Source organism: Capra hircus, chromosome 22, assembly GCF_001704415.2.
Source record: "Capra hircus breed San Clemente chromosome 22, ASM170441v1, whole genome shotgun sequence".
In the NCBI taxonomy this organism is placed as follows: domain Eukaryota; kingdom Metazoa; phylum Chordata; class Mammalia; order Artiodactyla; family Bovidae; genus Capra; species Capra hircus.
The window spans coordinates 4,002,071-4,029,191 of NC_030829.1; the positions used below are offsets into that span (position 1 = coordinate 4,002,071).

General features: G+C 40.7%; 1 protein-coding gene across 10 annotated transcripts in view; it reads left to right on the forward strand.

Moving 5' to 3' along the window:
- The window catches only part of RBMS3 (RNA binding motif single stranded interacting protein 3), an 819,111-nt gene that overhangs the window by 238,055 nt on the left and 553,935 nt on the right, over positions 1–27,121 (forward strand). For all 10 annotated transcript variants that reach the window (XM_005695513.3, XM_005695514.3, XM_018067046.1 and 7 more), the window contains one exon: positions 14,697–14,755. In XM_005695513.3, coding sequence (XP_005695570.1) covers positions 14,697–14,755 — 59 coding nt within the window. The remainder of the gene's footprint in view (positions 1–14,696; positions 14,756–27,121) is intronic.

The following is a 27,121-nucleotide window of genomic DNA, read 5'->3' on the forward strand; positions in this document are numbered from 1 at the left end:
CTGTCTGTATGCCATTCTCTGTCTTGAGGTGATGGTTCTCAGAACAGTCAGCAGCATCAGTATCACCCGGGACTTCATTAGAGATGCAAATCCTTCAGGCCCGCCTCATGCCCGCTGAGTCAGTATTTCTGGGAGTTAGGCCCAGCAATTTGTGTGTCAGTAAGCCCTGCAAGAGATTCTGGGCCACATCAAAGTCTGAGAATCATCGTCTTGAAGCTGGTCAGATTGTAAATGCGGCGCAGCAGTCCTGGCATCCTGGTGAATCTATAACTTACTAAATAGTAACTAATACATAAATCTACAAAAGAAACTTTTTTTTATAATTGGTTTTCTTATCCCTAAGACATGTAAAAAGCATTTCTGATTGTCAAGATATTGCTCCATCTTCATTTCTTTTAAATGTGTCTATTTTGGGCGATACTGGGTCTGCGTTGCTGTGTGTGCTCTTTCTGTGGTTGCAGCGAGCAGAGGCTACGCTCTAGGTGTGGTATGTGGGCCTCTCATTGCGGTGGCTCCTTTTTCTACTGAGCACTGAGCTCTAGGACACTTCAGCATCAGTAGCTGCCACTTGGGCTTAGTTGCCTCAAGGCATGAGGAATCTTCCCGGGACCAGAAATTGAACCAGTGTCCCCTGCATTGACAGGTGGATTTTCCACCACTGGACCACCAGGAAGTCCAATTGTTCATTCTTTAAACACTTCCTCCTCCTGGATATTTTCTTCAATTCTCCCAGCTAGAAAATCTTATATTGTATTCTTTGTAAGTTTAAAAGGAAATTTTGCTTTGTGCAATAGACTTGTGAAATGTATTTGGTGTGGATTCAAGAGCTTAATTACCTCTGGAGGGATCAAACAGAATGCCCAGATTACAAGGCCAAGAACAAGTTTCTAGAGTATCAGTTGTCTGTTCTGGGTGACCCTTGTTATCACACACAGGTCTTAGGTGACAGAGAGCTTGGAGGTGTTGTTTGACGGCTTGGCGGGACCCACTGCAGAATCATTGCATCAAGCATTCAAGGAAGAGTCTTGTCTGGATAGTCTCACCTTGGTTGCCTTTACCAAAGTTCACTAGTCCTCAGATAAGAGGTGACTGTGTTAGATTGCTAGGCTGCCATAGCTAAGTACCACTTAAGCGACAGAAATTTATTTTCTCATAATAAAATGATATGAGATGAAGGTGTCACGGGGTGATTTATTCTAAGGTCTCTCTCCTCAGCTTGTAAATGACCATCTCATCCCTCTGTGCCTTTGTCCTAATTTATGATGTTGGTTGGTTTAGGGCCCACTCATAGAACTTGGTTTTACCTTCCCCTTTTAAAGGCTGTCTGTCCATATATTTACATTCTGAGTGCAAGGTGTTAAGACTTCAACATACGAATTTTAAGGGAATATGGTTCTTCCCACAACAGTTATTTCTAGTTTTGACTGCTCATTATATATATATGTATATAGAAAGTCCTGTCTGACTCTTGCGACCCCATGGTCTGTAGCCTGCCAGGCTCCTCTGTCCGTGGGATTCTCCAGGCAAGAATACTGGCTGGAGTGGGTTGCCATTTCCTTCTCGAGGGAATCTTCCCAACCTAGGAATCGAACCCAGGTCTCCTGCATTGCAGGCAGATTATTTACCGACTGAGCTACAAGGGAAGCTTATATATATATATATATATATATTATATACACACACACATATATTGGCTGCACTGGGTCTTAGCTGTGGCATGTGGGATCTTTAGTTGCAGTATATGGGATCTAGTTTTCCTGATTAGGGATCAAACCTAGGCCTCCTGGAGTGGGATCATGGAGTCTTAGCCACTGAACCACCAGGGAAGTTCCCTGACCACTTGTTAGTAAAATTAACTTGTAAATGCTTCAGAACATTAATGGATTATGGACTTGTTCTCTTGTAGATGGAATCCAGTTGATGTGGTCCCTCAAAGGGATAGTCCTACCACATTCCTACTGGATCCCCAAAGCCATACATATACCCCATTAGCATCCCCAGATGCCAATGAATGAATGAGCCATCTAGAAATAGGCAAACAATCACATTGGCTGAAAGGATAATATTCCATCCCTTCAATAAATGTAGTACCTTTGTTCTTGTCTTGGAATCAGTATGGAAGGCATGTGAAAAATGAGTTAGCTGGGAGTTAATTGACTGCGGAACCTATTTTCAGTCTCTGCTTGTATTTTTTGAATTATAATACACAGTGGGTGATTCAGCAAAAGGCTTCAAAAAGAAATTCTTTAAAGAAAGATCTCACTGAATTGATGTCTTCATAATTCATGAAGAGTAGATCCATAATAGCCCTATTTTCTCTTCAATTTTGAAAAATAAAAGATGCCATTAGTTTAAATTAGGCTCATATGTGGAATAATCAAGGGTATCAACAAATCACTGTCATGCTATTCAAGAATGGGAGTAAATGACAAAAAGAACAGACTATTTCTTTAAAAAATTAAATGTAAAATCTGTCTTGATGGGTTTGGATAAACTTATTTTGAAGAGTTGATAGACAGTGTATGAATTTATAAAACTTGGTTGTGGAACCTCAGATTACAGTAAGTGGGTAGTTGTTGCAATTGGCTTCTGTTTGTGATTTGCCGAGTCCTCTCAGCTATAAACACGATGTTTTGGGACTGAGCTGTGTGTGGAGGATGTACTCAGGACATTTGGTGACTTTATAGATATGATGCACAGTTTAATTTTTATATTAAAAGATGCCCTGCAATGCTGTATGAGCTGCTTCTCATACTAGCTGGAGGAGGCAGTGAGCCCAGATGGAAAGAATTAGGGTAAAAAAGCATGTTCATTTATTTGTTTCCCCCAAGAAGCTGAAACCCCAGGAAGTTGACTATGGGTAGTATTTTATCTCTTCTAGCTACAGGAAATGAAAATATAGAAAAGAGAATTGGGGACCCTGCTGAGATGTCTATTTCCAGGCATTGTTCAGTAACTCGGTCACATTTTTTCCTCTAATATCAGATTTTGCTTTCCACTTGTGGGTGGTAGTAAAAAAAAAAAAATTCTGAACACAAATAAGTAATAAAATGTAAGTTTAAGAGTAATTTTATCTGAGAAATAATTTTTTTCAAGGTGTATAAAGATGTATTATAGGCAGTAGTTTTTACATTACTTTGACAAGACATCAGTAAGAGTTATTTAATATAATTCTTCACAAGTATATTACATGGATGACTTTTGTCTTTATGGTGGCTTTAGGTCTCTTCCCCCATGTAGTCTAAACTTGATTTACCTACATTAGGAGTTGACTTTGCAGGGCACAGAGGGTACAAGACCAGTCATGCAGAAAGTACCTGTTTGTCACTGTGAGAGTTCAGACATGAACTAGAGCCAATGGCCCATTAAATACCCACTCTTGTTGTTTAAAGCATATTCTAGCTTTAAGAAATAATTGTTGATACAGAATCTTGTAGCTGAGCCAAGGACTGGAATTCCTGTAACTCTAGTCAGAGTAGAAGCTAAATTAAGCTGTTGTGTTCAAGGATTTTGTGATTTTGCTCCACTGGAAATTCTCATCTAGAGAGTAATTAGGAACAGGGGAAGCCAAGAAATAGCATACTTTCCTTTTTGGTGTGTGTGTGTGTGTGTGATTATGTTTTCCATGTATGGTAGTATTGTAATACTTTCTGAATTATAAATTATATTTATATTTTTAAGAAATCTAGAGGGGTGGGAGGGGTGAGAGGAAGGAGGTGCTATATGTATAATTATGGCTGATTTGTGTTGTTGTATGGCAGAAATCATTATAACATTGTAAAGCAACTTTCCTCCAATTAAAAAATAAATTTAAAAAATGTTGCTTGATAAAAGAGTCACAAATATTTTCTATGAGAAAGCATTTGTCTTGGGGATGTAAAAAACTGAAATTGATTCTTCCCATGTACTGCTGATACATTTAATGAAAGAGAAGTCTTCCATGTAAAAGTGTTATAGGTATATAATATAGGATGGAAGGTATATCATAGGTTAAAAGTCTCATTGTCGGAGAGAATTCACTGAGATACAGTAATTTTCAATTTGCTCTTTAAAAGACAGAGCTAAATTTTAATTTGGAGGGTACTTACATGAAAATTTCAGGAGTAGCTTTCGAAAGCAATTAAGAAGGATTTTTGTCTTAAGGGTTTGTGTGCCTGATGTGAGATGGTCATAAACGCTCTAACTTCTTTTTCTTCCTCCGGATTTTACTTCTCTCATATTGTATTGATGGGTGCTTTGTGTCGGGGGGAAATTTCTGCAGATGTTCCCTTTCTTCTCCTTTTTTGTTTTATTCTCTAAGATATGTACAGTTTTGCAAATGTTCACTTGCCTGAATAGTTCAAATCTAGTAAACCTACTGTAGTTAATGTGTATGGGGATACGTACTTTTAACTATTGTCTATTGAACACACTGTTCAAAGATTATATTACAGTCCTGGCTATTTTCCTAAAGGAAAAACTCTTGGGGTGAAATAAAGCTGTTAAGCGAGGTTGTGTTTCTGTGCTCCAGGGTTGGGGAAGGTGGAAGGATTAAGAATTTGGAGGGGGGGATGGGGCTGTATACATACAAGGTTTTAAAGCCAGTTCAAAGAGCATTTGAAAACCTAAATATAAATACGTATTTTATAAAGGAATATTGGGCTTCCCTGGTGGCTCAGATGGTAAAGAATCTGTCTACAATGCAGGAGATCTGTGATCGCTTCCTGGATGCGGAAGATACCCTGGAGGAGGGCATGGCAACCCAGTCTAGTATTCTTCCCTAAGAATCCTATGGACAGAGGAGCCTGGTGGGCTACAGTCCACAGGGCCACAAATAGTCAGACTAAACTGAGCGACTAACATTTTCACTTTCGTTCAAAGGAACGTTAGGATAAGAATATTGCTTGACCTACAGGAAAATTTGGCCTTGGAGTACAGAATGTACCAGGGCAAAGGATAATAGAGTTTTGCCAAGAGAACACACAGGTCATATCAAACACCCTCTTCCAACAACACAAGAGAAGGCTCTACACATGGACATCACCAGATGGTCAACACCAAAATCAGATTGACTATATTCTTTGCAGGCAAAGATGGAGAAGCTCTATACAGTCAGCAAAAACAAGACCGGGAGCTGACTCAAATCTGTGGCTCAGATCATGAACTCCTTATTACCAAATTCAGCCTTGAATTTAAGAAAGTGGGAAAAACCACTAGACCATTCGGGTATGACCTAAATCAAATCCCTTATGATTATACACTGGAGGTGAGGGACTAGATCTGATAGACAGACTGCCTGATGAACTATGGATGGAGGTTTGTGACATTGTACAGGAGACAGGGATCAAGATCATTCCCAAGAAAAAGAAATGTAAAAAAACAAAATGGCTGTCTGAGGAGGCCTTACAAATAGCTGTGAAAAGAAGAGAAGTGAAAAGCAAAGAGAAAAGAAAAGATATACCCATTTGAATGCAGAGTTCCAAAGAATAGCAAGGAGAGATAAGAAAGCCTGCATCAGTATTCAGTGCAAAGAAATAGAAGAAAACTATAGAATGGGAAAGACTAGAGATCTCTTCAAGAAAATTAGAGATACCAAGGGAACATTTCATGCAAAGATAGGCTCATTAAAGGACAGACATGGTATGGACCTAACAGAAACAGAAAATATTAAGACGAGGTGGCAAGAATACAGAGAAGAACTATACGAAAAAGACCTTCACGACCCAGGTAATCGTGATGGTGTGTTCACTCACCTAGAGCCAGACATCATGGAATGTGAAGTCAAGTGGGCCTTGACTCGTTCACTACGAACCAAGCTAGTGGAGGTGATGCAATTCCAGTTGAGCTCTTTCAAATCCTAAAAGAGGATACTGTGAAAGTGCTGCACTCAATATGCCAGCAAATTTGGAAAACTCAGCAGTGGCCACAGGACTGGAAAAGGTCAGTTTTCTTCCAATGCCAAAGAAAGGCAATTCCAAAGAATGCTCAAACTACTGCACAAATGTCCTCATCTCACATGCTACTAAAGTAATGCGCAAAATTCTCTAAGTGAGGCTTCAGCAATATGTGAACCATGAACTTCCAGATGTTCAGCTTTTTTTAGAAAAGGCAGAGCAACCAGAGATCAAATTGCCAACATCCACTGGATCATCGAAAAAGCAAGAGAGTTCCAGGAAAACATCTATTTCTGTTTTATTGACTATGGCAAAGCTTTTCACTGTGTGGATCACAATAAACTGTGGACAATTCTGAAAGAGATGGGGATACCAGACCACCTGACCTGCTTCTTGAGAAACCTGTATGCAGGTCAGGAAGCAACAGTTAGAACTGGGCATGGAACAATACACTGGTTCCAAATAGGAAAAGGAGTTTGTCAAGCCTGTATGTGGTCACCCTGCTTATTTAACTTATATGCAGAGTACATCATGAGAAATGCTGGGCTGGAGGAATCACAAGCTGGAATCATGATTGCCGAGAGAAATAGCAATAACCTCAGATATGCAGATGACACCACCCTTATGGCAGAAAGTGAAGAAGTACTGAAGAGCCTCTTGATGAAAGTGAAAGAGGAGAGTGGAAACATTGGCTTAAAACTCAACATTCAGAAAATGAAGATCATGGTATCTGGTCCCATCACTTCATGACAAATAGATGGGGAAACCATGGCTGACTTTATATTTTGGGGCTTCAAAATCATGAAGTTAAAAGCCATGAAGTTAAAAGATCCTTACTCCTTGGAAGGAAAGTTATGACCAACCTAGATAGCATATTAAAAAGCAAAGACATTACTTTGTCAACAAAGGTCTGTCTAGACCAGGCTATGGTTTTTCCTGTAGTCATGTATGGGTGTGAGAGTTGGGCTATAAACAAAGCTGAGCTCTGAAGAATTGATGCTTTTGAACTGTGGTTTTGGAGAAGACTCTTGACAGTCCCTTGGACTACAAGGAGATCCAACCAGTCCATCCTAAAGGAGATCAGTCCTGAGTGTTCATTGGAAGGACTGATGTTGAAGCTGAAACTCCAATCATTTGGCCACCTGATTCAAAGAGTTGACTCATTGGAAAATACCCTGATGCTGGGAAAGAATGAGGGCAGGGGGAGAAGGGGACGACAGAGGATGAGTTGGTTGGATGGCATCACTGACGCAATGGATATGAGTTTGAGTAAACTCTGGGAGTTGGTGATGAACAACGAGGCCTGGTGTGTTGTGGTCCATGTGGTCGTGAAGAGTTGGTCACGACTGAGTGACTGAACTGAATTAATGTTAAGGCAATGGCACCCCACTCCAGTACTCCTGCCTGGAAAATCTCATGGATGGAGGAGCCTGGTGCACTGCAGTCCATGGCGTCGCTAAGAGTTGGACACGACTGAGCGACTTCATTTTCACTTTTCACTTTCATACATTGGAGAAGGAAATGGCAGCCCGCTCCAGTGTTCTTGCTTGGAGAATCCCAGGGATGGCGGAGCCTGGTGGGGTGCATAGTCCAGTCTGTGGGTTCCCATAGAGTCAGACACAACTGAAGCGACTTAGCAGCAGCAGCAGCAGGGCAGTGAACTGTAACCTTAAGGTTATGTTCTCCACTGGACAGAATTTATTTACGTCCCTGCTCAATAAAACTCCACAAGTTAAAAAAATGGGTTAATAGACATTCGATAGTGATAAACACCAACAATAAATTGAACGTATGGGTAATTGTGTGTTTAAATACATCAAGAACCTAGTTAATAAAATCCCAAAGATTAAAGTAAGATCAACATTAATTATAAATGTAAATTATCCTTTCAGCAAGTAGCTGCCTGAGAAGTTTTCTTTGTGGAAGATTTTGACAGTCTAAACAGCAGTATTTTGTTTTGTTTTGTTGTTTTGGGGGATTTTTTGGTTGTGCTGGACCTTTGTGGTGGCATGTAGGCTCTCTAGTGGTGTCATACAGGCACTAGAGTGTGTGGGCTCAGGAGTTGTGGCATGTGGGTTTAGTTGCCCCATGGCATGTGGTATCTTAGTTCCTTGATCAGGGATTGAACCCATGCCCCCCTGCATTGTAAGACAGATTCTTCACTCCTGGACCATCAGGAAATTCCCAGTAGTAGTTTCAAGCTGTCATTTGGGATAGAACCTTAACCTGCCTCCACTACTTGTCTGCTTCAGAGACTGAGACGGACTAGAGATAATTCTACATTGCAGATAACAGCAAAAAGTTATTGCAAGTAAAGCTTACATTAAATGAGCACTTTCTGTATGTCAACCAGTGTTATCAACACTCTAGGTAAATCCCACTTACCCTCACAACAACCCTATGGAGTAGAGACTATTGTCATCATTTTATAGGTTTATAAGTAAATATATATAATTTTAAGTAAATAAATCAATATTAAAAGATAAATTTATACCATGATGGCTTCCCAAGTGGTGCAGTGATAAAGAATCTGCCTGCTAATGTAAGAGACCCCAGACGAGGATTTGATCCCTGGCTTGCGAAGATCCCCTAAAGGAGGGCATGGCTAACCACTCCAGTATTCTTGCCAGGGATATCCCATGGACAGAGAGGAGCCTGGCAGGCTACATTCCATGGGATCATAAAAAGTCGGACATGATTGAGAGCTTTTAAGCTCCACTTACATCATGACAGATGATGAAATGATGCAAAGACCATGTAAGACTTACTTAGCCAATCAAATATACCCAGGCTGAACTGAGATTTGAGTCATGGAGGTTGGTCACCACAATATATTCTTCTAATGACTACTTTGCATTGCCCTGGATGTCAAATATTTGGATCGCCAAAGACATGAAAGTTGATGGAACAAGAAAATTGATGTATGTAACTTTTCTACTCTAGAAGCTGCATACTACATTATTTAGTTCATTTCAGTCACTCAGTTGTGTCCGACTCTTTGCAACCCCATAAACTGCAGCATGCCAGGCCTCCCTGTCCATCACCAACTCCCGAAGTTTACCCAAACTCATGTCCATTGAGTTGGTGATGACATCGAACCATCTCATCCTCTGTCGTCCCCTTCTCCTCCTGCCCTCAATCTTTCCCATCATCAGGGTATTTTCCAATGAGTCTGATCTTCACATCAGGTGGCCAAACGATTGGAGTTTCAGCTTCAACATCAGTCCTTCCAGTGAACACCCAGGACTGGTCTCCTTTAGTATGGAGTAGTAGTCCAAGGGACTCTCAAGAGTCCTCTCCAACACCACAGTTCAAAGCAATCAATTCTTCAGTGCTCAGCTTTCTTTATAGTCCAACTCTCATACCCATGCGTGACTACTGGAAAAACCATTGCCTTGACTAGACGGACTTTAATTGAAAAGTAATGTCTTTGCTTTTTAATATGCTATCTAGGTTGGTCATAACTTTTCTTCCAAGGAGTAAGCATCTTTTAACTTCATGGCTACAATCACCATCTGCAGTGATTTTGGAGCCCCAAATAGAAGTCAGCCGTGGTTTCCATTGTTTCCCCATCTATTTGCCATGAAGTGATGAGACCGGATGCCATGATCTTTGTTTTCTGAATGTTGAGTTTTAAGCCAACGTTTCCACTTTCCTCTTTCACTTTCATCAAGAAGCTCTTCAGTACTTCTTCACTTTCTGCCATAAGGGTGGTGTCATCTGCATATCTGAGGTTATTGATATTTCTCTCGGCAATCTTGATTCCAGCTTGTGATTCCTCCAGCCCAGCATTTCTCATGATGTACTCTGCATATAAGTTAAATAAGCAGGGTGACCACATACAGGCTTGACAAACTCCTTTTCCTATTTGGAACCAGTGTATTGTTCCATGCCCAGTTCTAACTGTTGCTTCCTGACCTGCATACAGGTTTCTCAAGAGGCAGGTTGGGTGGTCTGATATTCCCATCTCTTTCAGAATTGTCCACAGTTTATTGTGATCCACACAGTGAAAAGCTTTGCCATAGTCAATAAAACAGAAATAGATGTTTTCCTGGAACTCTCTTGCTTTTTCGATGATCCAGTGGATGTTGGCAATTTGATCTCTGGTTGCTCTGCCTTTTCTAAAAAAAGCTGAACATCTGGAAGTTCATGGTTCACATATTGCTGAAGCCTCACTTGGAGAATTTGGGGCATTACTTTAGTAGTGTGTGAGATGAGGACATTTGTGCAGTAGTTTGAGCATTCTTTGAAATTGCCTTTCTTTGGCATTGGAAGAAAACTGACCTTTTCCAGTCCTGTGGCCACTGCTGAGTTTTCCAAATTTGCTGGCATATTGAGTGCAGCACTTTCACAGTATCCTCTTTTAGGATTTGAAAGAGCTCAACTGGAATTGCATCACCTCCACTAGCTTGGTTCATAGTGAACGAGTCAAGGCCCACTTGACTTCACATTCCATGATGTCTGGCTCTAGGTGAGTGAACACACCATCACGATTACCTGGGTCGTGAAGGTCTTTTTCTTATAGTTTTCTCTGTATTCTTGCCACCTTGTCTTAATATTTTCTGCTTCTGTTAGGTCCATACCATGTCTGTCCTTTAATGAGCCTATCTTTGCATGAAATGTTCCCTTGGTATCTCTAATTTTCTTGAAGAGATCTCTAGTCTTTCCCATTCTATAGTTTTCTTCTATTTCTTTGCACTGAATACTGATGCAGGCTTTCTTATCTCTCCTTGCTATTCTTTGGAACTCTGCATTCAAATGGGTATATCTTTTCTTTTCTCTTTGCTTTTCACTTCTCTTCTTTTCACAGCTATTTGTAAGGCCTCCTCAGACAGCCATTTTGCTTTTTGGCATTTCTTTTCTGGGGGATTGAAAGGTTGTTGCTACCCACAAAAAGACGCCGGATTCTTGGCCTCCAGGGGAGAATTCAATCCAGGGCCAGAGACGAGGCTTGATTGCTCAGAGCTTTGTGTAATAAAGTTTTATTAAAGCATAAAGGCGATAGAGAAAGCTTCTGACATAGGCATCAGAAGGGGGCAGCAAGAGTACCCTCCTGCTGGTCTTCATCTGGATGTTATATAGTTGCCAGCAGTCTGTTAATGAAAGAAAGGAGTGTCTTAAAACTCAGAATGGCACCTTGCCCCTCATCCATAAGATGCAGTATGGGATAATCTTGGCTCCAGAAGATTCATCCAGGGCCATACTTGAACCTTGTAGAAGGGCAGATTACCATACAAATAGTTTCATTTACATAGATTAGGCGAACAATATCTGAGTATGACATAATGTTTTGCCAAGTAGCTTCTGAGCCATTAGGCAGAATGGACTTGAAGACAGAGTCTGGGGTAAATGCATAGTACATTAACATAGCTTAAGACAAATATTTCCATTAGAAAAATGCATTGGTTAACTCAAGGTTTGAGAATAGTTAACTTCAGGTGAAACCAGGTGTCATTACTGCAACACAGTATTTTAAGAGAAACCTCCCTTTAAATTTACAAATTTACAAATTAGAGATGGAAAAATCTATCGCTGGTTTGTTTCCTCCTGCCTCTTCAGTTCAGTTCAGTTCAGTTGCTCAGTCATGTCTGACTCTTTGCGACCCCATGAATCGCAGCACAACAGGCCTCCCTGTCCATCATCAACTCCCAGAGTTCGCTCAGACTCACGTCCATCGAGTCAGTGATGCCATCCAGCCATCTCATCCTCTGTCGTCCCCTTCTCCTCCTGCCTGCAATCCCTCCCAGCAGCAGAGTCTTTTGCAATGAGTCAACACTTCGCATGAGGTGGCCAAAGTACTGGAGTTTAAGAGAGATAAAAATGTCTGACACTTTCAGCCTATTTCCTCTGTTTGGAGACCCCTGGCCTTCCTGCCTGTTACCCTCTCAGAATGGTCTTGATCCCTGTCTCCTGTACAATGTCACGAACCTCTGTCCATAGTTCAGGCACTCTGTCTATCAGATCTAGTCCCTTAAATCTATTTCTCACTTCCAGTTTATAATCGTTAGGGATTTGATTTAGGTCATACCTGAATGGTCTAGTGGATTTCCCCACTTTCTTAAATTTAAGGCTGGATTTGACAATAAGGAGTTCATGATCTGAGCCACAGTCACCTCCTGGTCTTGTTTTTGCTGACTGTATAGAGCTTCTCCATCTTTGGCTGCAAAGAGTATAATCAATCTGATTTTGGTGTTGACCATCTGGTAATGTCCATGTATAGAGTCTTCTCTTGTGTTGTTGGAAGAGGGTGTTTGCTATGACCAGTGAGGTCTCTTGGCAAAACTCTATTAGCCTTTGCCCTGCTTCATTCTGTACTCCAAGGCTAAATTTGCCTGTTACTCCAGGTATTTCTTGACTTCCTATTTTTGCATTCCAGTCCATTATAATGAAAAGGACATCTTTTTTTGAGTGTTAGTTCTAAAAGATCTTGTAGGTCTTCATAGAACCGTTCAACTTCAACTTCTTCAGCATTACTGGTTGGGGCATGGACTTGGATTATCGTGATATTGAATGGCTTGCCTTGGAAATGAACAGAGATCATTTTGTTGTTTCTGAGATTTAAGCACTGCGCTAAATTCAAAAAGGTCATATCCAAATGCCTGCTATTAACTTTCACAAATTATGAGATTTTGATCAAATTACTGATCTTTTAGAACATATTTTCTTCTTCTGCAAAATAGTTAGAGATATTTTCAACCCTAGCTGTCTTTGACTTTGTTTTATATATAGTGATGCAGGATGGTTACTAAGTATACAAGTGGCTGAAGCTTCAGGGTTATGTGGGTGATTTGGACAGCTCCAGCCCAGTTCTACCTGAATCATCGCAGACCCCTTCTACTGATCTCATTGCTGTTTCTGTTGTGACCTACTAATAAATCAGCTCCTATTGGAATGATTTTCAAGGCTATAGGTGGTATTATTATAATAACAGTGAAAGTGAGTGAAAGGGAAATTTGCTCAGTCATGTCCAGCTCTTTGTGACCCCCATGGGCTATAAAGTCCATGAAATTCTCCAGGCCAGAATACTAGAGTGGGTAGCCTTTCTCTTTTCCAGGGGATCTTCCCAATCCAGGGATTGAACCCAGGTCTCCTGCATTGCAGCTGGATTCTACACCAGCTGAGCCACAAGGGAAGCATTATCAGCACTATGGTATTTTCAACACTAGAATTTTAATAAATGACCACTGAAATGCTCCAAAGCATCAATGATCTAGTAAAAGGTGGTTACAAATGCAAAAGAAATATTGGAGTGTTTAATATTCATTAAACACAGAATCTTTCATATTTAACCTATGTTCTTAATACATGGAGTCTTTAATATTTAGCCAATGTTCTTACACTTTATTTTTGTTGATGTTCAGTTACTAAGCTGTGTCCAGCTCTTTGCAACAGTAGCATGCCAGGCTCCTCGGTCTTCCACTATCTCCCAGAGTTGCTCAAATTCACATCCATGGAGTCCATGATGCATTTAGTCATCTCATCCTCTGCCGCCAACTTCTCCTTTTGCCTTCAGTCTTTCTCAGCATCAGAGTCTTTTCCAGTGAGTTGACTCTTCACATCACGTGGCCAAAGTGTTGGAATTTCAACTTCAGCAACAGTCCTTCCAGTGAATGTTCAGGGTTGATTTCTTTTAGGGTTGACTGGTTTGGTCTCCTTACAGTCCAAGAGACTCTCTCAAGAGTTACTTCCAGCACCACAGTTTGAAAGCATCGACTCTTTGGTACTCAGCCTTCTTTATGATCCAACTTTCATAACTGTACATGACGACTAGAAGAACACAGCTTTCACTATGTGGGTGTTAGTTCGCAAAGTGATCTCTTTTAGGAACACAAAATTACAGGAAAATTTGCCAGAGATTTTCTGACCATACCTGAAATGTTGAACATAATAAACTTAGTACTTAAATTTGCATTATAACTTATGCAAGTCTTATGTTGATACAGAAGCATCTTTCATGGAATCTTAAAGAAGGACCAGGTTTTAGGAATTACCTTGTCTCATCATTTATTCTTCATAAATGGGCTTAACAAGATTTTCTCATTCCCCTTATGCCCCATCTTTAAAAAAACTGACAGTAGATTTTCTGCTAGGGTTATGAAATAATACAGCTATAATGTATCTAGATATATATAGTAGAAACTTTGCTATTGAGGAAGCACCATAGATAACCTATATCATTTGTTATTTACAGCAGATCTCTATTAAGCTTCTATTACTGATGCGCTAGGCATGGGGAATACAACTCAGTTCTTACCCTCTATTAACTTACAGTAAAATTAATACTGTTTTAGTAGCAAAAAAAAAAAAGTCCTATTTGTCCTAGGACCTACTAGGAATGACAGCATTTCAATGTAACATTCTTGCAAATCCTGCAAGGTGATTATTCCAGTTCTCATTTTTACAAATGAGAAAGTGGGCTTGGAGAAGTTATGCTGAACTGCTCAGAATCAGAGAGCTAGCTAAGCGCCAGAGTTGGACACAGGCACTGATCAGTCTGGTTCCAAGTTCTGTGCATTTTTCCATGAATCCACAGAGTATAATTTGCTTTGATCACAATCACACACAATCCCCTCTCAGCCAGCTATGACAGCCTGACAGGTTTATTTTCGAAGGTTCAACCCAATGATTATGGAGGGAAGGAAGCCCGTTTTTGAGCTGTAAAGAGGTGCTGGTGAAAAGAGGTTATCCAGCTGTGAAATGGGGATTCAGAGCTTGTTTGCTTGGTTTATTCCTGCTTAACTGTGTGTGCACCAATGTTCATCACAGTGTTTTGAGTATCTTCAATGAGTTACAATAACATGGATTTTTCTGTCTCTCTTTCAGGTATGGAAAAATCGTATCCACAAAGGCAATCCTTGACAAAAACACAAATCAATGCAAAGGTATGTATCAGAACATCTGTAAGTGAGCTCACACTTGTGTGTTCCACCGATGCCTCCTGCCAGGCAAGGCGTGGGCATCAGCTGCACGAGGATCCCTGTGTACAGTATACGGCAAACTGTTTATAATGATTCCTGGGCTTTGATCAGTTGAGTTTCTAGTAACATTGCTCATTAATTTTTTTTTCATTAACAAACAAAATGAAAATCACAAATCAGAAAAAGTATCAAATTGCTTCAGCATAAGACTAAATTACCTCCTAACAACTCTGGGTTGTCTGATTTGAATGATATCATCAGTGATGCAAATTGATTTCCTATATAAAAATGAAGAACTCTGGGGAAAACTTTCCATGCCAAACACATTTTCATTTATCTGTTGTTTAAGGCTTTAGCTACATTGTTTGACTAGGAATGGATTTACTGGTGGGCCCATTGTGTCTAAGCCTCAGCTGTAAGCATCTCACGGAATCTCAGAACTTGTATCATATCAAGGCTTTTTCCTTTTCCTGGAAGTATTTCTGAAGTTATTTGACTATATCTGTGGCTCATGTATTTTTCATGTCTGGGAATCCATACTCTTTTGAGGGTGGCATTCATTTATTCATGATATCTAAATGGTCTGTCTTGCGTGACTCAGTTTTTACTGGAAAGTTGGAACGCTTCTTGTAACATGTGTTATTTGCTGTTTTTTTTTTAATCCAGTCGTTTTTATAACACCAACATCAAGAAATATGTTAGATACAAGGTCATTCTAAACATTGCCCCTGTTTCTCATACAAATGCAATGTATACAAATTTGGGGGCCATTAAAATACTGCAGGTATATCCTGACTTAATTGGAGAATGGTCAGATTCAATTTGTCAGTTAAAGAAAAAGTGTCATTCCTCTTCTCCTATAAACTCACAAATGCCCTGGGAATTTAGCTACTACAAGACAAAAAGTGGTAAGACAACACTTCTATCATCTAATAGCTCAATTTCTAGTCAAAAATGAAACTACCAAGAAAACCAAGAAACTAATCTTAATGTATGTGTTAGGATCCATAAGCCTAATATATAAGAGAGTATAGCAGAGATGGCTACAATACAGGAATCCACAAAATATGGTGAGAGGAGAATATGAGGATTCCCTTTTGGACAATGACGTTTGAAAAGGCAAAATGAATGGGCATGGAAAGGTTGATGTTCAGGAGGAAGAATTTCAGAATGTAATTGAGCAGACTCACATACCAGAAATAGAAAAATGCCCCAGTAAGGGTATCATTAGAAGGAAGGAAGGGGTCAGGATTTTTGAGGCGTTTTTATTTTTATTTTTTTATTTTTTTATTTTTATTTTTTTTATTAATGCTCTACATAACTGTTGCTTTTTTTTTTTTTTGAGCAGAAATGATATGATTTTATCTTGAGTTCTAGTTATTTTGCCAAAGCAAGTGAAACCGAGTTACAAGGGGGAGGAAACAAGAGGCAGAGAGAAAACAAGGCAGATTTGAAATACAGAGATGACCAGGAAAATGAGGAAGGTCCTCCAGGCACTGGTAGAGAAACGGAAAGGGAGGCACCATGAGTTTTCAAAGGTAGAATTAGATATTTGCTATGAAGGTGAAAGGACATGGGCAATGAAATTCACATACTGAACTGTTGTGACTGGGGAGGAGGGCTGTGTCAACGACTGAGGCAGGAAGTCCAAAAGGAGTATGAGTGAGTCTTGGGGAGAAGTGCTGAGTTATGTATCAGATGCCCTGATCTAGAGGTCCTGGGGTACCATCCCCGAGGGAGAGGTCAAGCCAGAGCTACAAGGAAGCTCAGAGTTGCTATGGTTACCATAACCAAGGGAGGACATAATGACATCAAAGGATCCTGGTAAAGGAGGGGATGGAGTGGGGGGCACGATGTAGGCAGCTAGAAACTGAACCTTGGATGATGTATACGTACGAGTTGGGCCACGATTGTGAGTAACTTCACTGTCATCCTGTGGGAAGCATGTGTGTGTGAGAAGCATTAGACTGTTAATTATATTGCTTCCAGACATGCCTGACTGACTGATCCCAAAGTCTTTGGGGTAAAAATTTTTATAGGAACAGGCTTCCCTGGTGGTTCAACAGTAAAGAAGCCATCTGCAGTGCAGGAGCTGCAAGAGACATGGGTTCGATCCCTGGGTCAGGAAGATCCCCTGGAGGATAGCATGGCAACCCACTCCAGTATTCCTACCTGAAGAACCCCATGGACAGAGGAGCCTGGCAGGCTACAGTCTATGGGGTCAGAAAAGAGGCGGACACTACTGAAGCAACTTAGCACACATGCACTCGTCTATAAGAACAATCAGAGAACATTGAGGCACCCACCTCAGGCAGTCAGTTATATTCATTGAGCCCCTCTCAGAAAAGCAGATGCTTCACAGACAAGTGAGTGCTGCAAACCACAGTGGATCCCATGACATGTCTGATCCATGGAGTCGTCTATATGAGGGGACCCTCCATGAGGCAAAGGTTTGCTCAAGAGTGCAGGCATCTCTTGTCAGTGTACAATACTGGGGACAACAAAAGCATTAATTGTTAACCTGGAAAAACTGTATTCTTGTACTGTAATAACAAGCTTTGAAGAGGAAGAGGAGGTAGCTGAAATGGATTGTCAGAGTTTCCATATGCAGTTATCTCTTAATTGTGGAGTTCTTGATCTGGACAAATGCTATGGGTATCCTTCTTTGAACTCCTAAGACTCCTATCCACATTATCCTCTAACTGCTTATTTAATTGCCTTTGTCTCTCTCCAGAGAGACCTTTTTAGTCAACGAAGACAGGACCTGTGTAATCTAGAAAATGTTATCTTCAGAGCAGGGAATTGCAAGGGAATGTGTCATTGTCTATTGGAAATAATTGAAAAAAATACTAGAACATGGCTGTGTTTTAATGTCAACTTTCTGTGTGTGTTTTATAATATACATATCAGTAAAATTTTGCAAATGCTTGTTTTAAACACATAAATATATAAATATTGAGTTTACTATTCCATGATATTTTTATTCATAAGCATATGGATGTAAAAAGTAGTTTTGGAGAGTACTTGTCTCAAACATAAGAAGCACTGATACATTTGGAAGGAGAAAATGGGGGAAGGAAAGGAGAGGAAAAAAGGAGGAACCACCTGGGGACATCACTGGAGGAAGGGTAGGTAAGGCTGATTTTATGAGAGGTAGATCTTTTGTCTTGAGGCTCATGTGAAAAAGTTGGGGGCATCATGTAGTCTAAGACTCCAGGGGCCTTTTCTGGCCTCAGTGTTTTGAGCCTGTAGATGGCGGTGATAGCCAAAGCTCAACTTTCACCAAGGACATGGTGGGGACAGGGGGTAGCCTAAAACTAAACCTTAGTTACAGAGAGGTACTACTGCCACTTCCATGTTTGGGGGAAAATACTACTTTAATGATATTTTTGAGTCATATTTAGAGTATTTTGTTTTTCAGAAAAATGGCCCCTAAAATCGTTACAGATAGAAACTCCTTAAAATTGAAAGCGAGAGTGCAATTGCATTTATGGAAAATGGTTTATAGTTGTTGTGTGCAAGCAAGTTGCTGAAGTAGGGAGGAAGGTCACTGTGACATGTAAGGAGTTGATGGAACCAGACCCTAGAGCAGCACTGAAGTATTGATTTAAATAGCCAAGAATTGGAGCAGGTGTAACGTTGGGAAGATGGACTGATCCTAAAAGTATTTGTGGAGAAATAATAGGAAAGATACCAAGAGTTTGAGACCATCGGGGACGTGAAGGTGTGTTGGTTATAAACTGTTGTGATGTGAGATTCCAGTTGGAGATTTGAGGTAGGAGGGAAGCTGTTCAGAGTTAGGAGCAAAAAGGACTCCCCACTTAGACATCCAATGGGAGAAGGGGTGGTAGGGGGAAAACACATTTGGAAGGGCTACAAAGGCCCTGTGTCCCCAGGATGAATTAGTTGATGATTGGAAAGATACAAGTCAAAGCAATTTGCAGTGATAGTTTGCATCCACTCACGTTGCAGACATAACTTGCAGGCCCTCCGATGCTGGATGCTGTGAAACTGATTCACCTCTTCTTTATCTGTTGTGCTCAGTCACGCAGTCATGTCTGACTCTTTGCTACACTATGGACTGTAGCCTGCCAGACTCCTCTGTCCAAGAGGTTTTTCAGGCAACAATATCAGGGTGGGTTAGGACCATGCTAACTTGGTAGCGTCTTTTAAAAAATCAATATGAAAGAGCAATCAGAGGTGTGCTATAATGTTAGTGATTCTAGTGAGATGTCCAAAATATTGTATTCAGACATATTTTTAAAGATGTTTTATATGCTGATGCTTCAGTTCAGTTCAGTCACTCAGTCGTGTCCGACTCTTTGCGACCCCACGAATTGCATCACGCCAGGCCTCCCTGTCCATCACCAACTCCCAGAGTTCACTCAAACTCATGTCCATCGAGTCGATGATGCCATCCAGCCATCTCATCCTCTGTCGTCCCCTTTTCCTCCTGCCCCCAGTCTCTCCCAGCATCAGAGTCTTTTCCAATGAGTCAACTCTTTGCATGAGGTGGCCAAAGTACTGGAGTTTCAGCTTTAGCATCATTCCTTCCAAAGAACACCCAGGGCTGATCTCCTTCAGAATGGACTGGTCGGATCTCCTTGCAGTCCAAGGGACTCTCAAGAGTCTTCTCCAACACCACAGTTCAAAAGCATCAATTCTTCGGCGCTCAGCTTTCTTCACAGATGCTTAGCACCTCTTTATTCTCTCTATGAGAGCAAATATAGGAAAACTCTGATTCTAGTGTTTGGAGCATCTACTACTGTTCTATGGCCATTGTTGAGAACTAAACTATGGCACACCATGGGATTATTTATTGAAAGTGAAAGTGAAGTCGCTCAGTTGTGTCCGACTCTTTGCGACCCGTGGACTCTAGCCCACCAAACTCTTCTGTCCATGGGATTCTCTAGGCAAGAATACTGGAGTGGGTTGCCATTTCCTTCTCCAGGGGATCTTCCCAACCCAGGGATCAAACCCAGGTCTCCCACATTGCAGGCAGATGCTTTAACTTCTGCACCACCAGGGAAGCCCGGGATTGTTTATTAGAGGAAGGTAAATGACTATGGAAGAATGTAAAATCATGTGTGTGGTAAATATGGGGCTATGAACTATTTGCTCATGGTTGGGCTTCCCCAGTGGCTCAGCACTAAAGAATCTGTCTGTGATGCAGGAGACGCAGGAGATGTAGGTTCAGTTCCTGGGTTGGGAAGATACCCTGGAGCGGGGCACGGCAACCCGCTCCAGTGTTCTTGCCAGGAAAATCCCACTGACAGAGAACCCTGGTGGGCTACAGCCCGTAGGGTTGGTTGCAAAGAATCAGACGTGACTGAAGTGACTGAGCATGGCATGGCATATTGCTCATGGTTGTGTCTGGAGTGGCGCCAGAATGCCTAGTGTGAACACTGCCCACTTTGTAGCCTTGTGACCTGTGGTCAGTCTTTCAACTCTGCTGGGTGCCTCAGTTCCCCCATCTATAAAATCATAACAATAATAGGGCCTGCATTGATAATCAAACGGGCTTTCCTTGTGACTCAGCTGGTAAAGAGTCCGCCTGCAATGCGGGAGACCTGGGTTTGATTCCTGGGTTGGGAAGATCCCCTGGAGAAGGGAAAGGCTACTCACTCCAGTATTCTGGCCTGGAGAATTCCATGGACTATATGGGGTCACAAAGAGTTGGACATGACCAAGCAACTTCCACTTTTCACTTTGATAATCAAATGAGTTAATACATGGATAATGTTCAACAATACCTCATATTGACTGTTTCCATAAAACACTGAATATTAAGCAAAAAGAAAAAAAGTTTGTATTAAGGTCATAAATTATTATTAACTTCACACTTCTCCAAATGTGTTTGTCTTTTCAGGCAAAAACACAAACAAAAAAACTAAGCAAAGACAGCTCTTGGAAAAATTAAAGTGGTTTCAGTTTTATTTCCAATATTGTGACTTTTTCTGTGATTTCTGGGTAGCGTGTAACTATGCTTGTTTATTTTTGCAAAATAACGTTAGCTAAGAATAACTGAATACAGACAGGATGTTACTCTCTGCTTCTTTAGTGAGAAGGTAAAAGAGAGTTCTTCTTGACCACTGCTTTCTTAAGGAAAGACATCGACAGGTGTCTGAGGTGACTTTTTCATTTAGTTAATTATTGTTGTTGTTTTTACTTTTGGCTCTGATGGGTGTTCATTGTGGGATGCAGGTGTTTTGCAGCTGCAGTATGAGGTGGCTTCTCCTGTTGAGGCTGCAGACTCAGCAGTTGCTCTGTGGCATTGGGATCTTGTTCACTGACCAGAGCTTGAACCTGTGTCCTCTGCACTGCAAGGCAGATTCTTAACCACTGGACCACCAGGGAAGTCCTGGGGTGGCTTTTTTAAAACAAATCACTAAGGACCTTGAGCCTGTCATTAGAAAATGAAAATTGGATTTGGTCTTCTTGGAGACGCTTGCTTTTGAATCATTTGCAATGTGGCCTCCCGACTCTGGCTATGCAATCAAAACCAAGTATTATGAAGACAGGATTTATTGATTTTGTTTTTAAAGATATGATATGAATTCAGTTTTTCATGAGCTGATGAAAGCAAGGTATGAGATGGTGCATGCTCCAGTTTCCTTAGAGGTGAAAAGAAAAGGCATCAGAATTAATTTTGAGATAATAAACCAATTTTAGGTACTTCCTGTATCTTAGCATCCGAAAGAAAGGTTGTTGTTCCCTTCCACACTGCGTCACCCCCCACCCAGATCCTCTAAGTCTGTAAGGTAGGCAGGCCCAGATAAACACACTCACTCTATTCTGGAAGGGGTCTCGGGGAACTCTTTCAACATAGCCTCTCATTTTCAGGATTTTTTTTTTCTTGGGTGGCGGCTGCGGCAGCTTTCATTCTGTATAGTATGGCAGCATAAAACAAAACAGTCACCAGCAGGCCCAAATGACCAGAAATTGAAGAAGAAAGCAGGCCACGGCTCCAGATGGAGAGTAATGAGAAACAGACCACAGTTCATTCAGCCACTCAAACACCCGGACCCAGTAAGCGCTATTGTACAAGTCACAGAGATATGCATGGCTTTGTTTTCATTTTTTTTTGTTTTTCCCCACGTGTTTTCCTCCCGGGTCCAGTGTATTTGCTAATTTAAAAAAGTCAAGGGAAATGAAAGGAAAGAAGCCATTGAAAACACGGTGTAAATCTTCCATGAATTGACTTGTCTCTGCCTTTTCCTGCTTTTTAAGTTTGGCTTCCTCTATACCACCCCCCTCCCCCGCCAGCCATTTTTTTCCTGACAGGCTATGTGTTTAGGGCAGAGGGAATGAGTAATGGATATTCCATAGAAAGTTTCCATGCTTAATAGCCAAAGGATATAAGAGCCGGGAGAGTGTGCCAAGCATACCGACTTCTAAGAGCTTGAAATACTCCCTTCTTGTCTTTGTTGTCACAGGCTGGTTGAATTATATTTATGGAAGATTATGTTGCCTTTACCATTTCATTGGACCCCTAAAATCAAAGTTGAAGACAATAATCCAAAAGTTCTGAAATCATCCATGAAGTTTATTCATTCTTTATTAAATGAAACCATAAATTGTTATTCTTCTCTAAAAGGAATGATTCTGCACACTTGATTCATTTGTACAGAGAGGGATAGAACCCACCTAGATTGTTTCTGGGAGGGGTGTGAAGAAATCCATTTAGCAGTTATAGATTCATAACTGTGTTACCTGCTTTTTAAAAGAATTTCTGGGGACCTCCCTGGCAGCCCAGTGGTTAAGACTTCATCGTCCAACACAGGGGGTGTGGGTTCAATTCCTGGTCAAGGCGATAAGATCCCCCATGCCTTATGGCCAAAAAGTCAAAACATAAAGCAGAAGCAATATTGTAACAAAGTCAATAAAGGCTTAAAAAATGATCCACATAGAAAAATCTTTAAAAATGTTGAAAAAATTTAAAAAAATTTATATAAAAGTATTTCTGGGTAACTAAGTAGGAGGTGGTGTACATGAACAAAGTTGGAATTAATCCATTTTATTTGTTATTTAATTTTCTCCCTCACTTACTGATGGGGAGTATCTATATAGCAAGTGGGAAAAGTGTAGGAGATTTGTATTACACCCCATTAACCTGGATTGGGGAATAAATGCTCTATTTTGTTATATTTTTGTGTAGCCTTGGTCTCAGGTAGCCTTAGCCTGCTTGGAGTGGGGTTTTGGTTCCCAGCCAGAGATTCAGTCCAGGTCATGGATATGAGAATGCTGAATCCTAGCCACTAGACCAGTGGTCAGTGACAAGGCCCTGACTCTTTGACTTTGTGGGAAAGAATTCCCACAAAGATGGAAAGTAGCGAAGCAAATAAAGTATTTATTAGACAGAAAAAACAAGCAAACAAACACGAGTATGGTACATGTGTATACACACGCATGTCTATCTAGTCTCCCTGGGCAGGCTCAGAGGGTCTGTGCCCTTGCCGTGGTTTAAATTACTTTTATGGGGCATTTCTTTCAGTTTTCCTTTTGATTTGCCTGGTTGAAAGTCCATATTTGGTACATCCCAGGATTCTCCCATGTGTGTGCACGCATCTTTTAGCCCAAATGGATACTACCACAGAGGCCTCTTAGAATCGCTCCCCTTTGACTTCCAAGGAGCCTCCTGTGCGTGCCATCGGGAAGGTCTCCTGATTGCTAGAATGAGAAATATGTGGTTTGGGCAAGGTCCATCCTCCACTCTTAATTGTCCTGCTGTTCTCGTTTTGGAGCTTCTGTCCATGGGGAATGACTCTCCAATCACTTTACTTGGATTGGGGGTGAGCGGGCATTTACCTCCTGCCTCAGTCTTTGCAGGGGATGCAGTAGCCCCTACTGAGGGGCCAGTCCTAGTAAGTGACACTGACTTATGCCTGGGTGGAACGTGCATGTGTGAGTAGAACCATTTGATTTCTGGAAAAGCGCATACCTACTTCAGGCTGGTCCACCAGGAAACTTAACAAGTAAAGGGAGAAGCTCAATACTGTGCGAAGGCTCTTTTCTAGTACCTGCTGTTCCAAATTCAGTGCAAAGTAAAGTAAATGGTGTGAAATTTATGAGTCTGAGGAATTACGTCTTGAGAGTCACAGGCTCCTTCCTTGGGGTGGGACCACAGTCTCTAGAGCAAGGAGCCCAAAAAGCAAAGTGACTTGAAAAATACATTTATTTCACTTTCAAATATTGGGATTCGGTTACCACAAAAAAAGATGAAAATGCTCCTATTTAGACACCGCATTTCTCATTTCCCTTTGGGATGTGAAGTATGTGATTTTTTTCCCCTGCACTTCTTTTGTGAATTTTACTCTCATCTAGTCCAGTATTAATTTTACAGCCAGGCACAATATAAACATATATTGGCTTCCTTTGGTATTGATATTGAGTTTGGTTTTCATTTCTAAAAAAGTTAGTGTAGGAACTTTGGTAATTTCAGTCAGCGTTTTCCTATAGGTCCCTTTTTATCAATATGGGAAATGTTTATCCTGGGCTTCTTTTGAGACAATTCCAATGTTTATCATTTTATAGCCAGACTTAAGACACAACGCTACTTTGAGGGTAAATGGTCACTATGTGTTGTTTCCCGCTTAGCCAGACAACTGAAGCTAAAGACATTTCTCCTGTCAAAGATCATCCTTCCAGGGGACTTCCCTCGTGGTCCAGTGGTTAAGATTCCAGGCTTTCAATGCAGGGACCATGGGCTCCATCCCTGGTCGAGGAACTAAGATCCTGTATGCCACCCTGTGACCCAAAAAGGCTAAAGATAATCATTCCAAACTTGCTACTCTCAGTTCAGTATATTCAGTATTTTAGAGGGTCCTTTTATGGAAACGATGATGATGTGATGGTGCTGTGTTAACTTTGAGAAGTCTTTGAGATAAATGTGAGGCAAAATATTTACTCATGTTCTGGAAGTCATACAACTGCACATTTTTCTTTAAGAGTCTTATAGCTCTATGTTTACTCAGTATTTGCTTATAATTACCATGATTATATATATTAGGCAAAAGAAATCTCTCCACCGACATTAATAGGTAACATTGCTGTTTTGAAGTACAAATTTGTATTTGGTATCATTTAGTATCCTTAGCCTATCTCCCTATCTGTTTTGCATATGAAGAAATTATTTTATTGGAAAAATATGAATAATTTGCATGCAGTTTAAAATGGCTTAAAAATAAAATGGTAGCCTATATTGGAAAGGAATTTGAAAAATAATAGATACATGTATATGTATAACTGAATCTGCTGGCTGAAACTAACAAAACACTGTTAATCACCTATATGCCAATATAAAATAAAAACCAGGAGTTTCCCTGGTGGTCCAGTGGCTAAGACCATGCTGCCAATGCAGGGAGCCTAGGTTCGATCCCTGGTCAGGGAATCAGATCCCATTTGCCGCAACTAAGAGTTTGCATGCTGCAATTAAAGATTTTGTGTGCTGCAACTAAACCTCAGCACAGCCACATAAATAATAAAATACACACATACCTAGGTAAAATAAAAATTAGGAAGTAAAATGGTAGAGTTATTTTGCTTTCAGCCATAATCTGAACATGACTCTTACAAACCCACATCTTGCGATTTCACAGAAATCCTTTTGTTCAGATATCTTGTTTGTTCTCCTGCCCCTGTCTTCCAGTTTCCGGGCTTTAGAGTTTGATGTATGTTGAGAGATATAGAAAATGCTCATTCTTACCTCTGCTAGTGTGTTGGTGATTTCCTCCATAATTCACCTTCCCAGGAAGTCCTCAGTAGACTCTCCCCATTCTGTTTACATACTTTACAAGCCCATCTCCTCTGAGCACCATCTGTGAGCAAAGATATTATACCCCTGTATCTCTTGGGCTTTTGTGATTAGTGGGTATCTCCATCTAGATTATAAACTCCTCAGGCTTCTTGTGGACCTTACTTTCTATTGCCGAAGTGTTGATGAAATGGGACAGTTCGGAGTGGTCTTAGATTCCAGGGGCTTTATCTTTCTCTCTGGGAGCCTTTGATGTCACATTAATGGAAGTAATGTACATGGTTGAGTATGTATTCCACAGGCCTGTAAAGATGCCGAGGGTACCAGAGACATAACATACACACACACCCCAGTTTCTCTTTAAAGTGAAAGTGAAGTCACTCAGTCGTGTCAGACTCTGCGACCCCATGGACTGTAGCCTACCAGGCTCCTGCGTCCATGGGATTTTCCAGGCCAGAATACTGGAGTGGGTAGCCTTCTCCTTCTCCAGGGGATCTTCCCAACCCAGGGATCGAACCCAGGTCTCCTGCATTGCAGGTGGATTCTTTACCAGCTGAGCCACAAGGAGGGTTATTTATACCTATGGTTTGTAATGTATCTGGCAGTTCTACAAGATAGATTTTTCTGTGACCTTGGACTTGGATTTTTTTCTCATAGAACCATATTGTCAAGAGTGCTTACTTATCTTACATTAATGCAGTTCTGCGTACTTTTGAACTATTCAAGGAATGTGTGTTTCATGAACTGACGTGTTTATTGAGACTGGCATTTTTAAATTTTATTTTATTTTTAGTTAATTGAAGTGTGGTTGATTTACAATGTTGTGTTAATTTCTGCTGTATATTACAGTGACTCAGTTATGCACACACGCATATACATATATATTTCTTATTATATTCTTTTCCATTGGAGTTTATCCCAGGATATTGAATTTAGTTCCCTGTGCTACACAGTAGGACCTGGTTGTTTATCCACGAGACTGGCTTTGTTTATAGTAAAAAGTGTCAGTACTTAAAGGACTTTTTTCATACGTTTTGGTGATGGCTATATGATAGCCCTCAGGATTTTTCAAGGCCTATAAACCTGATGTCTTTGAGGAAAAGTGCATTCCGTCACAGTGGCAGGTGGTGGAATTCATTCTCAGTTGGTAGGTTCTGAAAGGGAAAAAAAGTGTGCCTTTGTTCACCCTATGCCATAACGTTCGCTCTGTAGCATGGTTTTACAAGTTAAGAGGTAAAGGCAAAAAGCTAAAGATTCTTGCTTCCTTAGCTTCCTTAGCTTTGAAACCATAGTAAAAGCATAAAGTAAAAGCATAGCTAGTTTACGGGATGGTGAACAGTCATTTGATTTGATGCTTGCCATTGTTCTTATTGACTTAATGGTTATTCATGTCTTTCTTAAAATAGCTATTTTTCCTTTTCTTCGGTAAAGGAATGAGAACTCTGGAGTAGTAAAGAGAAAAATCCGTGCACATGACTGAAAAAAGTACTGAACTATAAAAACTGAAATTGAATTCGAAGGATGAATGTATCATTTGTTATGATTCCGTAAGTGGCTGTAAGTGGGCTCACATGTCT